The 10,986-nt window shown below is 36.7% G+C and overlaps 1 protein-coding gene across 1 annotated transcript in view; it reads left to right on the forward strand.

The window, feature by feature from the left end:
- Window positions 1-10,766, forward strand: part of LOC126229606 (huntingtin-like) — a 549,560-nt gene extending 538,794 nt beyond the window's left edge. Inside the window, exons 51-53 of the mRNA XM_049942347.1 lie at window positions 184-344; window positions 4,197-4,284; window positions 8,206-10,766. Coding sequence (XP_049798304.1) covers window positions 184-344; window positions 4,197-4,284; window positions 8,206-8,304 — 348 coding nt within the window. The 3' untranslated portion in view covers window positions 8,305-10,766. The remainder of the gene's footprint in view (window positions 1-183; window positions 345-4,196; window positions 4,285-8,205) is intronic.
- The last annotated feature ends 220 nt before the right edge of the window (window positions 10,767-10,986 follow it).

Consider the following 10,986-nt stretch of genomic DNA (forward strand, 5'->3'; position numbering starts at 1 on the left):
ATAGTGAATTATGAAATCAATCAGGTTTTCTTCACCTGCATATAAGTGAGACATAACTTCCAAAAAATTGTTAATGGATTTCTTTTACTTTGGATATACTACTTATAAATAGGAATTAAATTTTAATTGTTGTGTAGTTCCATTAGAAAGTGAATTATTAATGGAAGATCTTAATTTTTACAGGTGTTTGAAAGTGCATGTCAGCAGTCACAACTGCCATTACTGCAAGAGTGGGTTGTGCTCAGTTTGTCTAATTTTACTCAGTGTTCACTAGTAGGTATGGCAACATGGTGCCTCACATGTTTCTTCATCAGTGCTTCAACAAATCCGTGGCTCCGAGCTCTGTATCCTTTTCATACTTACTCTCAGTGAAATTTGTTTTTAGTCCTACATCATTTCCATGAATAATTCAGCATCACCACCATTATAATTTTATTATTGTGTGCATGAGTTTTTGTAATTAGATGAGTATTGGACAACAATTGGAGAGAGGAATACAACAAAAATCGTTCATATTCTGGAAAATATAAAAATGTTCAAAGAGAGGAAAAAATGTATCGTAAAACCCGGTTTTTACATTCCCACATTTTTATGTTAATTTTTGTCAGTCCCAACGGAGGTCCTATTCTTTCAGTACAATGCTTTCATGTCAGTAACAAGTCCATGTTACAACATTTTCCACATTTCTAATTTTTTTAACATTATCATGACCTTTAACATTGATTTTTAACAGATTTCTGAAAAAAATGCATTGTTTTACTACTCTAACTCACTCCTGGAACAAAGCAGAAAATGCAGACTATATGCAAAGTTATTCATCATTTAACATAGCATTAGCTCAGTAAGCCAGATTTTCATTGTCGATGTGTTGGATCATGGCCACCTATATTATAGGTTCACAGTGTTTGGAAGTGTGAGAAAGTATGGAAGTCACTGTCTTCATGTTAGTCACAATCTGATGATAATGACTAAAGTGCGCGTCATTCATGACGGCGGCCGAGTTTAGGTTCGTTCTGCGTATCTGATGTCACAATACACAGTCAGCCAATGAACAGAGAACGACATTGCCAGAGCTCGACTGCAGTGCAGAGCACGGACGAATGTCTTCAGTTTTAGAAACGTTCAGTCATAAATAAAGTAATTGAACAAAAGCAATGTCTTGATAGCAGACTTTCTTTTATAGGAAGTTTGGAAAAAGCATTCTTTATACCAGTTGCTTCATATTCTATTAATTAATTAAACCAAAAAATTAATAAGCCTCCTAATTCAGGCGATAGCAAGGAAAGATGTTTGTATCATTCTCACTAACCGCTTTTTCGCAATTAAGAACAGCGGTAATTGTTTATTTCCTATTGTACTTGGACGAAACGTGAGTAATTCATAATCATATCAACAGTGTTTGTCGGTATTTTGCGTGATATTTTACAGTCCTCCAGGTGACGTATAGAATGATGAGCTGCATTAGCGTAATGGTTAAAGTGTATGGCTGCTATGCGAAAGGTTCTGAGTTCAAACCTTGATCGGTGCTTAAAATTTTCTTTATTTAAAAACAATATCGAACTGTCTTACTTCATGAATTTTATTCGTTTCAATGTAACTTTTTGAAATTTCTAGTGGCAACTAAAATCGACCATATGTAAAGTATACGCTATGGACTTTTACCTCTGCAAACTCTTCAAAATTTCGTGCAATGGTTTACTACATCTAATGCTGCACAATAACTGCGTTGAACATCGAAACAAAATAAGTCATTTATTGGGGGAAGGTATCAGTCAAGCAGATGTGTAAAAATCAAATTTTTGGGCCAAATAGTTTTTGTGAAATCGAATGATAAAGTGTGTCAAAGCAGTCGAAACACCATGTGTCTGCACAAGCGAGCAGTGCAATGATGACAAAATCGCGCACATCGCGAAATGCGGGGAGCACGTCTCTGTAGCAGTGAAAGGGTTAATGCGGCCGTGGTGGCTTTACTTCATAAACTGCGCGCTCCCCCCTAAACGTAAGTCTTCGAACTATACTATGGCGCTGCTTCTCTTGGCGCATACAACTGGAAATGCAGCAACCTCCCGCATCTGGGCGGGCATGCGCGAACTGCCAAGATAAAAGAATTGAACTATAGTAGCAGCCTTCGTTCTGCTCATTCTGTTGTATTACAAGAGCTTTAATTTAATTTCAGAGTTATTTCTGCAAGTAAGTACCACTTTGGAAGATAGATGTCTCTATAATGGGTTTTCACGAATCACTGTTTCCTCCACATGAAATATGGTAATTTGTATTACGCGTTCAGTCTTAATTTGGTATGACATGATGCCAGATGAAGCATTCCTCCTCAAGATGCTCCATAACATGATGATAATTTCTTCCCTCTTTTTCATCAGTGTCATCCCTGAACCGAGGGACCTCCTTGTTACCAACAAACAATCTCATATTAAAACATGAATCTCTTTTAAATGTGGTTTCATAAAAGACTTTTGCTTCCATGTTTTAGTTACACCATCAGACACAATCAGAATGAAGAGGGAAACCCCCATACACATTTGTGTGTCAGCACTTGGCGACAGCCTTTGAGGTTGTCGCTTTGTATACTGTGGAGAAATAAGTAGAACTAATTGCTGTTAGAAAAAAACAAAAACAATTATTTCAATTTTTTTAAATAACCAAAATTTAAATTGTTTTAATTTCATATTTTGAACAACATAATGGGGAATGATAGTAATATTAATTTAGCGGAGATGCTGAGTCGCAGATAGGCACAACAAAAAGATTTTCACACTTAAAGCTTTTGTCCAATGGCCTTTGTCAACAATAGACACACATACGAACACACACACACGCAAACGCAACTCACACATGACTGCAGTCTTGGACAATTGAAACCACACAGCGACAACATGAAATGGGAGATATGATATTGCATGAAGATTTGACAGAGGACTGAAAGACCTAAGTCGAAACAAGGCCCCAGGAGTAGACAACATTCATTAGATCTAATGGTAGCCATGGTAGAACCAGCTGTGACAAAACTCTACCATCTCATGAGCAAGGTGCATGAGACGGGCTAAATACCCTCAGACTTCAAGAAGAATATAGTAATTACAATCCCAAAGAAAACAGGTGTTGACAAGTGTGAAAATTACTGAACTATCAGTTTAAAAGTCACGGCTGCAAAATACTAACACAGATTTTGTACAGACAAATGGATAATGTGGTAGAAGCTGACCTCAGGGAAGATCAGTTTGGATTCCATACAAATGTAGGAACACGTGAGGCAATACTGACCCAACAAATTGTCTTAGGAGATAGATTAAGGAAAGGCAAACCTACATTGCTAGCATTTGTAGATTTAGAGAAAGCTTTTGACAGTGTTGACTGGTATACTCTCTTTCAAATTCTGAAGGTGGCAGGGGTCAACTACAGGGAGCAAAATGCTTTTTACCCCTTGTACAGAAACCAGATGGCAATTACAAGAGTCGAGGGGCATGAAAGGGAACCAGTGGTTGAGATAGGAGTGAGACAGAGTTGTAGGCTATCCCCATTGTTATTCAATCTGTGTATTGAGCAGGCAGTAAAGGAAACAAAAGATAAATTTGGAGTAGGAATTAAAATCCATGGAGAAGAAATAAAAACTTTGAGGTTTGTCGACGACATTGTAATTCTGCAGAGACAGCAAAGGACCGGGAAGAGCAGGTGAATGGAATGGACGTTGTCTTGAAAGGAGGATATAAGATGAAAATCAACAAAAACTAAGCAAAGATAATGGAATGTAGGAATTAAATCAGATGATGCTGAGGGAATTAGATTAGGAAATGACACACTTAAAGTAGTAGATGAGTTTTGCTATTTGGGGAGCAAAATAACTGATTGTGGTTGAAATAGAAAGGATAAAAAATGTAGACTGGGAATGACAAGGAAAACGTTTCTGAAGAAGAGAAATTTGTTAACATCGAATATAGATTTAATTGTCAGGAAGTCGTTTAGTAAGCAGATTCAGAAGGATGTAGGTTGCAGTTGGTACTTCAAGATGAAGAAGCATGCACAGGATAGAGTAGCATGGAGAGCTACATCAAACCAGCCCCTGCACTGAAGACCACAAAACAACAACAAATAACTAATTTAAATTCTGTAGAACATAGTATGTGGCCTGTTTCATTTATTTTTATATTTTTAAACAATTCATTTCCTTAGCTATGTCTCAGGTTTCCACATGTTCAGTCACGCATTGGAAAATGTGAATACGAAGACAGGAAGTTACTGTGTGTAGCAGCCATAGATTTTTATCGGCAGGTAAATGTTCTACTATTATCTCTCTCCCTCCCACCTCCCCCCCCCCCCCCCCCCCCCCTCTCTGTCTCTTTCATGTGTTGAGTTTTTGGTTGTGTTTATGTGTCTGTCGATGACTCAGTCCCTCTACTACTTGGTAAGTTGTTACTTCTACTCCAAAATTATTTACATTCTACCATAACTTCCTATACCAAGTTGATATTAGTCATTTGTAAAAGTTATTTTAATGCTTTATTATATTCAGTTGACTGACAATCTATCATCCATTACCCCCTTTGTAAGTGGGTTTGGCCAGCAAAACTTTAGTGCTCATTTTACTTATTCCCCAAGCTTAAAACATTTTTAAGGGAAAAAGGTTTTCACCAGTTTTTAAGCTGCCAGGAAGTTTCAAATCAGTGGACACTTCACAGCAGGTAAGGGATCATTCTTTAAAGACTCCCGTAAGCTATGACCAAGCCATTTCTCTGCATTACCCTTTCTTCCAAGAGTGCTAGCCCAGCAAGGTGTGCAGGAGAGCTTCTGTAAAGTTTGGGAAAGTAGGAGAGAGGTACCGGAAGAAGTGAAGTTGTGAGAGTGGTTCGTGAGTAGCGTTTCAACAGCTCTGGTAACAGCATTGCTTGAAAGGCAAAATTCCAGGTTTGAGACCAGCTCCAGTACACAGTTTTAACCTGCCTGGAAGTTTCAGCTGATAACAAGTATATACAGCTGTATTAATGATGAAAATATGAAGTAAAAGTTTAACTTCAGTCAGAAATTGTGATTTTATTCAAAATTCCGGCTGTGTTAAGTTTGTACATTAATTTTTCACCAATGTTTTTGTGTATCAGTTTTCACAGATCTTGTTAAATGTGCACACTCTAACAATCACTAAATATCTTTTTTAATATAGAAAAGTTACTTTCTGATAAAGTAGTCGTTGCACAGAATTGAGGCAGTTATGATTTAAACCACATAATAATATCTTCACCATTAATGCAATTTTGTTTTACAACTGTTAACATTATGCCCCGATGAAGAGATCAAATATGCCGACGTGTAACACTATACAAAGAACTTGCATACTAAGGGTGAGAGCTTTCAATAGATGCCGAGGTGACCCACATGCCATATTTGGTTATAATTATGAGATTTTAGCACTTTTTTAATGAGGGGCGGGGACAACAGGGATATAACTGTGGTGAACATATTCTCTTTGTTTGTTTGACATTTCTGGCAATTTTATTTTGGTAAAATATTTTGATTGTTCTAACATATATAATTATCTGAGTCCTATATAAAGTTCTGTGAAGGTGTTGTGGATGCCATTCATTGTTTGCACCACATTTCTGGAAAAGATATACTAGAGTCAGTAATTGTCTCTTCCGGTTGTTTTATTATTAAAAACTTTTTATGGAGAATTATCATTACATTGTTTTGTAGCTAATCTATGTACATGTAATAAGGACCAACAAGAACTACAATATTATTAAAAAAACTTAATGTTAGCACCTGAAATGAACAATCAGGACTCTAAATACATTTGTGCATTTTGTATAAGATTATGATGTGTGAAGCAAATTATCTTATACAAATAATAGATTTAACATCATTAGAGAAGGAAAGTTGCTACTCACCATATAGTGGAGATGCTGAGTCGCAATAAGCACAACAAAAAGATTCACACAATTATAGCTTTCGGCCATTAAGGCCTTTGTCAGCAATAGACACACATACACATACGCCCACACACACACACACACACACACACACACACACACACACACACAAATGCAACTTGCACACACATCTGCAGTCTCAGACAACTGAAACCATACTGCAAGCAGAAGCACGAGTGCATGATGGGAGTGGCAACTGGGTGGGGGTAAGGAGGAGGCTGGGGCGGGGAGGACGGGGAGGGATAGTATGTTGGCGATGGCGGACACTGAAGTGCTACAGTTTAGACGGAGGGCAGGAGAGAAGGGTGAGTAGTAACTTTCCTTCTCTAATATTGTTTCATTCCATCCTGGATTTTCCATTGATAGATTTAACATCAGATTTTTGATGAAGTTTACTTGCAGTAAGTGGGAAGACATCTTACTGTCCTCAGAACAACTGATACAGCTCTGTGATTTTCCACTGCAGAGTGTGCCTACACAGTCTGTTCTAGATCTGTATATATGGGAAAAGTGGATCTCATCTTGAATGGAACGTGCCATGTAGCAACTGGCTGTGTGAGGGCTACATCCCTATATAGAGTAGCTGGTTTCCCTGCAGCACATATTTGATGAGCCACAACAGAATACACAGAAAAATTCAAACAGACTTTTGATGAAAAACATGCAATGTACCTTGCAGAAAGCAAATTTCCAGGAAGATAAAAATCCAGAAAAAGCTTCATGAACATTTTGGACGTAGAACCTCTCGAGTGGTACCCACCCCAAGAAACTGAGGCAACAGGTACCTAACTGCAGTGGAAAACTGGAAGACCCTCAGCAGCTTACATTTTGGTGTTGCTCCAATTATAAAAAAACTATCTCAGTGGGAGCTGTAGTATGATAGTGACAGTTTCTGCAGTTGTGGTGAGGTGCTAGGTATGACACACACATTAGATTGTCCTATTAATCCTATAAAATGCACCCCTGAAGATCTATGGCTGGGAAACAGTGCAGCTATTGACACTGACCAATACTGGGCTGAAAATTTTACAAGGAATGACAACGATCAGAGACTGTGGCTGAAAACTTGACTGGACATGAAAAAGTAAAATATGAGAATTGGTTTTATATATGATCTACATGCATTGTAACAGTACATTACAGTTAAATATCATCTCCATTGTGGTCAAATAAGAGCTGGTTTGTATTTGTAACCTTTTATGAACCCTAACAGCAGACTTTATTATGTCAACTACTGTATACTCTTTTATTACATTAAATCTGTATTCCATTAGTCACCTTCAAGCATGTGGTGGAAGTTACTTGTATTACTATTATTGTTGCCCGCTTTCCTGAAGAGCAATTCCACATGTGATCTAATTTCCCTAATTTTTCTCATCGTAGTCATTTAGTGTGATGTATGTGAAAGGAAGTAATATGTTGCATGATTGTTCTTGGATGGAATGTTCTTGAAAATTTAATAGTAATTCTCTCTTTATGCACAATACGTCACTTGTAATGTTTATTGCTGGAACTTGATCATCAGCTCTGTGATGCATTTGCCCGGACTAAACAAACCAGTGAGGGAATATGCTGCTCCTCTTTGGGTCTTTTATATGTGCTCTATTAATGCTACATGGTAAGGATCCTAGACTGATGGGCAGTGTTCAACAATTGCATGAACAGGTGTTTTGTAAGCCATTTCTTTTGTGGGTGAATTAACTCCCTTAGGATTTCTGCAATAAATCTCAGCCTGGTATACGCTTTTCCTACAAGAAGTTTTATGTGGTTGCCTCACTTTAGATTGCTCTGAATCACTTACATTTTACGAAAGTAATTGTCATGGCTGTAATCGGAATTGTGAACATAATTTCATTTTTTGTAACTTCAGTAGTTAGAGGTAGTAGTCGATAAGTGAATTGCCTACAAAAGGTGTGAGTATGAATCACAGTCCTGGTATTGTGCACAGCTATAATCTAACAGTAAGCTTCAGTGATAAGTTTCATTGTGTGGCCATAATCACATTTGAAGATGCTACACAACACAGGTGATAGTCTAGCTAATAGAACTGATTAGTGCTACCTCTCATCTTTGGCAAGCATTGTCAACCGTGTGTTGTTTTTCCATGACATTTGTCACCTCAGTGTGCATCTCGGAGCTTCGACTCTGATGCACGATGCTTTCTCCTGTGTACAGTGCTTATAATTTTCTGCAAGCATGTATCTTTTAAGAATGAAAGTTAAACATTATTCCAGTTATTGAATGTTGTTCATGTCTGTGTATGTTTCAGCTTAAGGACGATAAACAGAAGGAGACATTTGTTTCGACATTCCAGGCTGCAGCGCCACAGTCCCAGGCACCATTTTCGGATATTATAGCATGTTTATAATCGGAATCCCGCTTAACAGTAGAGATTTATTTCATTTTATTGTGCTTCTTAAGAAAAACATGTGAGGTGCATTGCAGCTGCTTACTCCCTATGTAATGCATTTAGTCGAATTCAAATGCAGTCAGTTGCATTATATTGGTATGTGCAATACTTGTCAATAATTTTTACTGTTACAAAAGTCATATATGTACTAATGATCTCTGTTAGAATGGCTGTGTGTGTTGTTTGTTCAGGTGGGCTTAAATATTTAGAGAAGGGTAATCTTTAGTACCTGTTACTTTTTTATTTTGTTTTTAATAATAATCAAACTCTGAGGGGAAAGAAACAGATACCAACCTGCAGTTTAATGCTGTTGAAGTTTGCCAGAGTCTCTTCAAAATGTATTGAGATAGCCTTCTCTAACTTTTATTTCTTTTGGACGTGTTTGCAAAGAATTGTTAAATACAAATCAGGTGAACTCATTTAGAGACCACTTTATATTACTGAGAATTATGTGTATATGTTACTTGAATAACAGAGTATGTGTATGTCTGTAAATAATGAGATTTATGAATTCAGGTCGTGAAATAATTTATGGTACAAATGCTGAATTCCATACTTGTTATAAATTATGCCAAACTGATTTGTTGATATTAAAAAAAGATTTTTAAATAAATGTTGGTAGTAAGTCAACCTTGTACAGTTCACAATTATTTATTTATTGGAAACAATGTTCCTTGGATGATATTTGTGGTAAATCATAAAAATATTTTATGTAAGGTACTGGTACTGCTGCATGCCGTGTTAATGTAGTCTTATCCCACTATACAGTTACTGATGTGAATAAAATAAATTATGTATTAATGTTTGATCTTCTATCTTCAATTAATTAGAAGGCAACTGTTCACTTAAAATTCACCAAGCATACTTAAAGTAAATACAGTAAAAAGAATTATGTAAGTCTGTTTTACAATACATCAGTGCTTCTATTTACTTCATATTCAAAACTACCGTAACTACGATCTATTTTGAGAGGAGGGATTGAAATTAGATTAACTTGTGGATGGTAATTGTTCCTGTTATACGGAAAGTTTTGTTTAAATCTCTTGTTGCTATCATTTCCAGTCCTGTATCCATTACCTCGGTTAATGTATCCTTGCGGTTGCACGTACCCGCTTTGCTGTGTGTTCGAGTCTGGCTTTCTGTATTGACCATTCAAGTTACATTGTTGTGGTGTTTGACTTTCTGACACCCTATTTGTTACTACTTTCTCTTCATACATAAGGTCGATTGAATGTGAAATTGATAGAAAATATTCTGTGTCGTGCTCAGGTGTAGTAATTAATTTTTCATGAATATGTGATGCCAAATGACATTTAAAAATTTTTAAAACATCCATATGAGAAATAGGATTCGTCCAATAATGTGTTTTGTTGAGATACTTCTCAAAATATCTTCGCAAGCTACCATATTTGCTATTAAACGGGGCGGGGTTAAAAACCTCTCACCTAAGTCTCTCATGTACAGCTTCTGACCAGTATTTGTCAAGATAAGACCATTCAAATTGTAAATATGTGGTACAACGCTCAGCTACCTTGGTCACCCACAAAAGTACATCGCTTTGCATATACCCAACAACAAACCTGATCTTTTGTGCTTCCGTCCAATTTCTAGGAAACAATGTCGAAAAGCACTAATAAACACAACAGGATTCATGTTCTTACCTTCACTCATGAATGTTGGATATTGACGGTGTCTTAATAGACCTTCGTCAGCAAATGTAGTGGACAAGCTGTTTACATTTTGTACTGTGTTTATATAGCTGTCATAATTATTTACACTTCTCGTAGGTACTGGTTCTGGTGTTATGCCATGTAGATTTGCAGTGATCTGTGTCCATACATTACTTTGGTTTGCTGTGGCTGGTACTTTGTTTATGTGTACAACTGGTGTCTTTGTATCAGTTTCACCTACGTAGTTGTGTATCCTGTACTCTGTAGCTTGCAAATTGGTGTTCAATTTGTTGATGATGTCATTTTCCTTTTGTTGAATAATCCTTTCAACTACATCATTGATTAATTTACATTCCGTCACTACCTTTTCCGCTGCGGTACTGGTTTTGTCTAAAGTACCTGCTTCAGCTCCTGAAATTACGTCAGATAAATTTTCATTAATTATGTCTCTTTCCTTTTTGGCACAGACTGATTCGATTTCACGTGATGCTACTTTTTTTAAAAGTGAGTTCATCAATAGCTATTGGTATATTTTTGTAATCGTTTTGCAGTTTGTTTACTACGGTAGGGTTGTTATTTACTGTGGAGTTAATTGTGTTTGTGTAGCTTCCAGGTTCGTGTGTGTGTTTTTCATCGCTTTTATTTGCTGTTCTACTGTATCATTCTGCTCATTAAGAGTGTCTAATTTCTGTTTTATACCTGTAATGTCATTGTTTACTTTGGAAAGTACTTCTTGTTTTAGCTGTTTTTCCATGTCTTTAAATTTTACGTTCATCTCCTCACGAAATTTTTTTGTCAAATCACTGATCTGCTGTGTGACTGTATCCTGAAAATCTCTTAAAACTTGTTTTTGCTCTTGTTTTGTCTGTTTTATGTCTTGTGTGACTATGGTAAGGTTTTGTGACAAACTGTCAAATTTTGTATATATGTACGTTCGTAAATTGCTGTTTATATTTTTTATGTCTGCACA

Source organism: Schistocerca nitens, unplaced genomic scaffold (assembly GCF_023898315.1).
Source record: "Schistocerca nitens isolate TAMUIC-IGC-003100 unplaced genomic scaffold, iqSchNite1.1 HiC_scaffold_376, whole genome shotgun sequence".
NCBI classification, from domain to species: Eukaryota; Metazoa; Arthropoda; class Insecta; order Orthoptera; family Acrididae; genus Schistocerca; species Schistocerca nitens.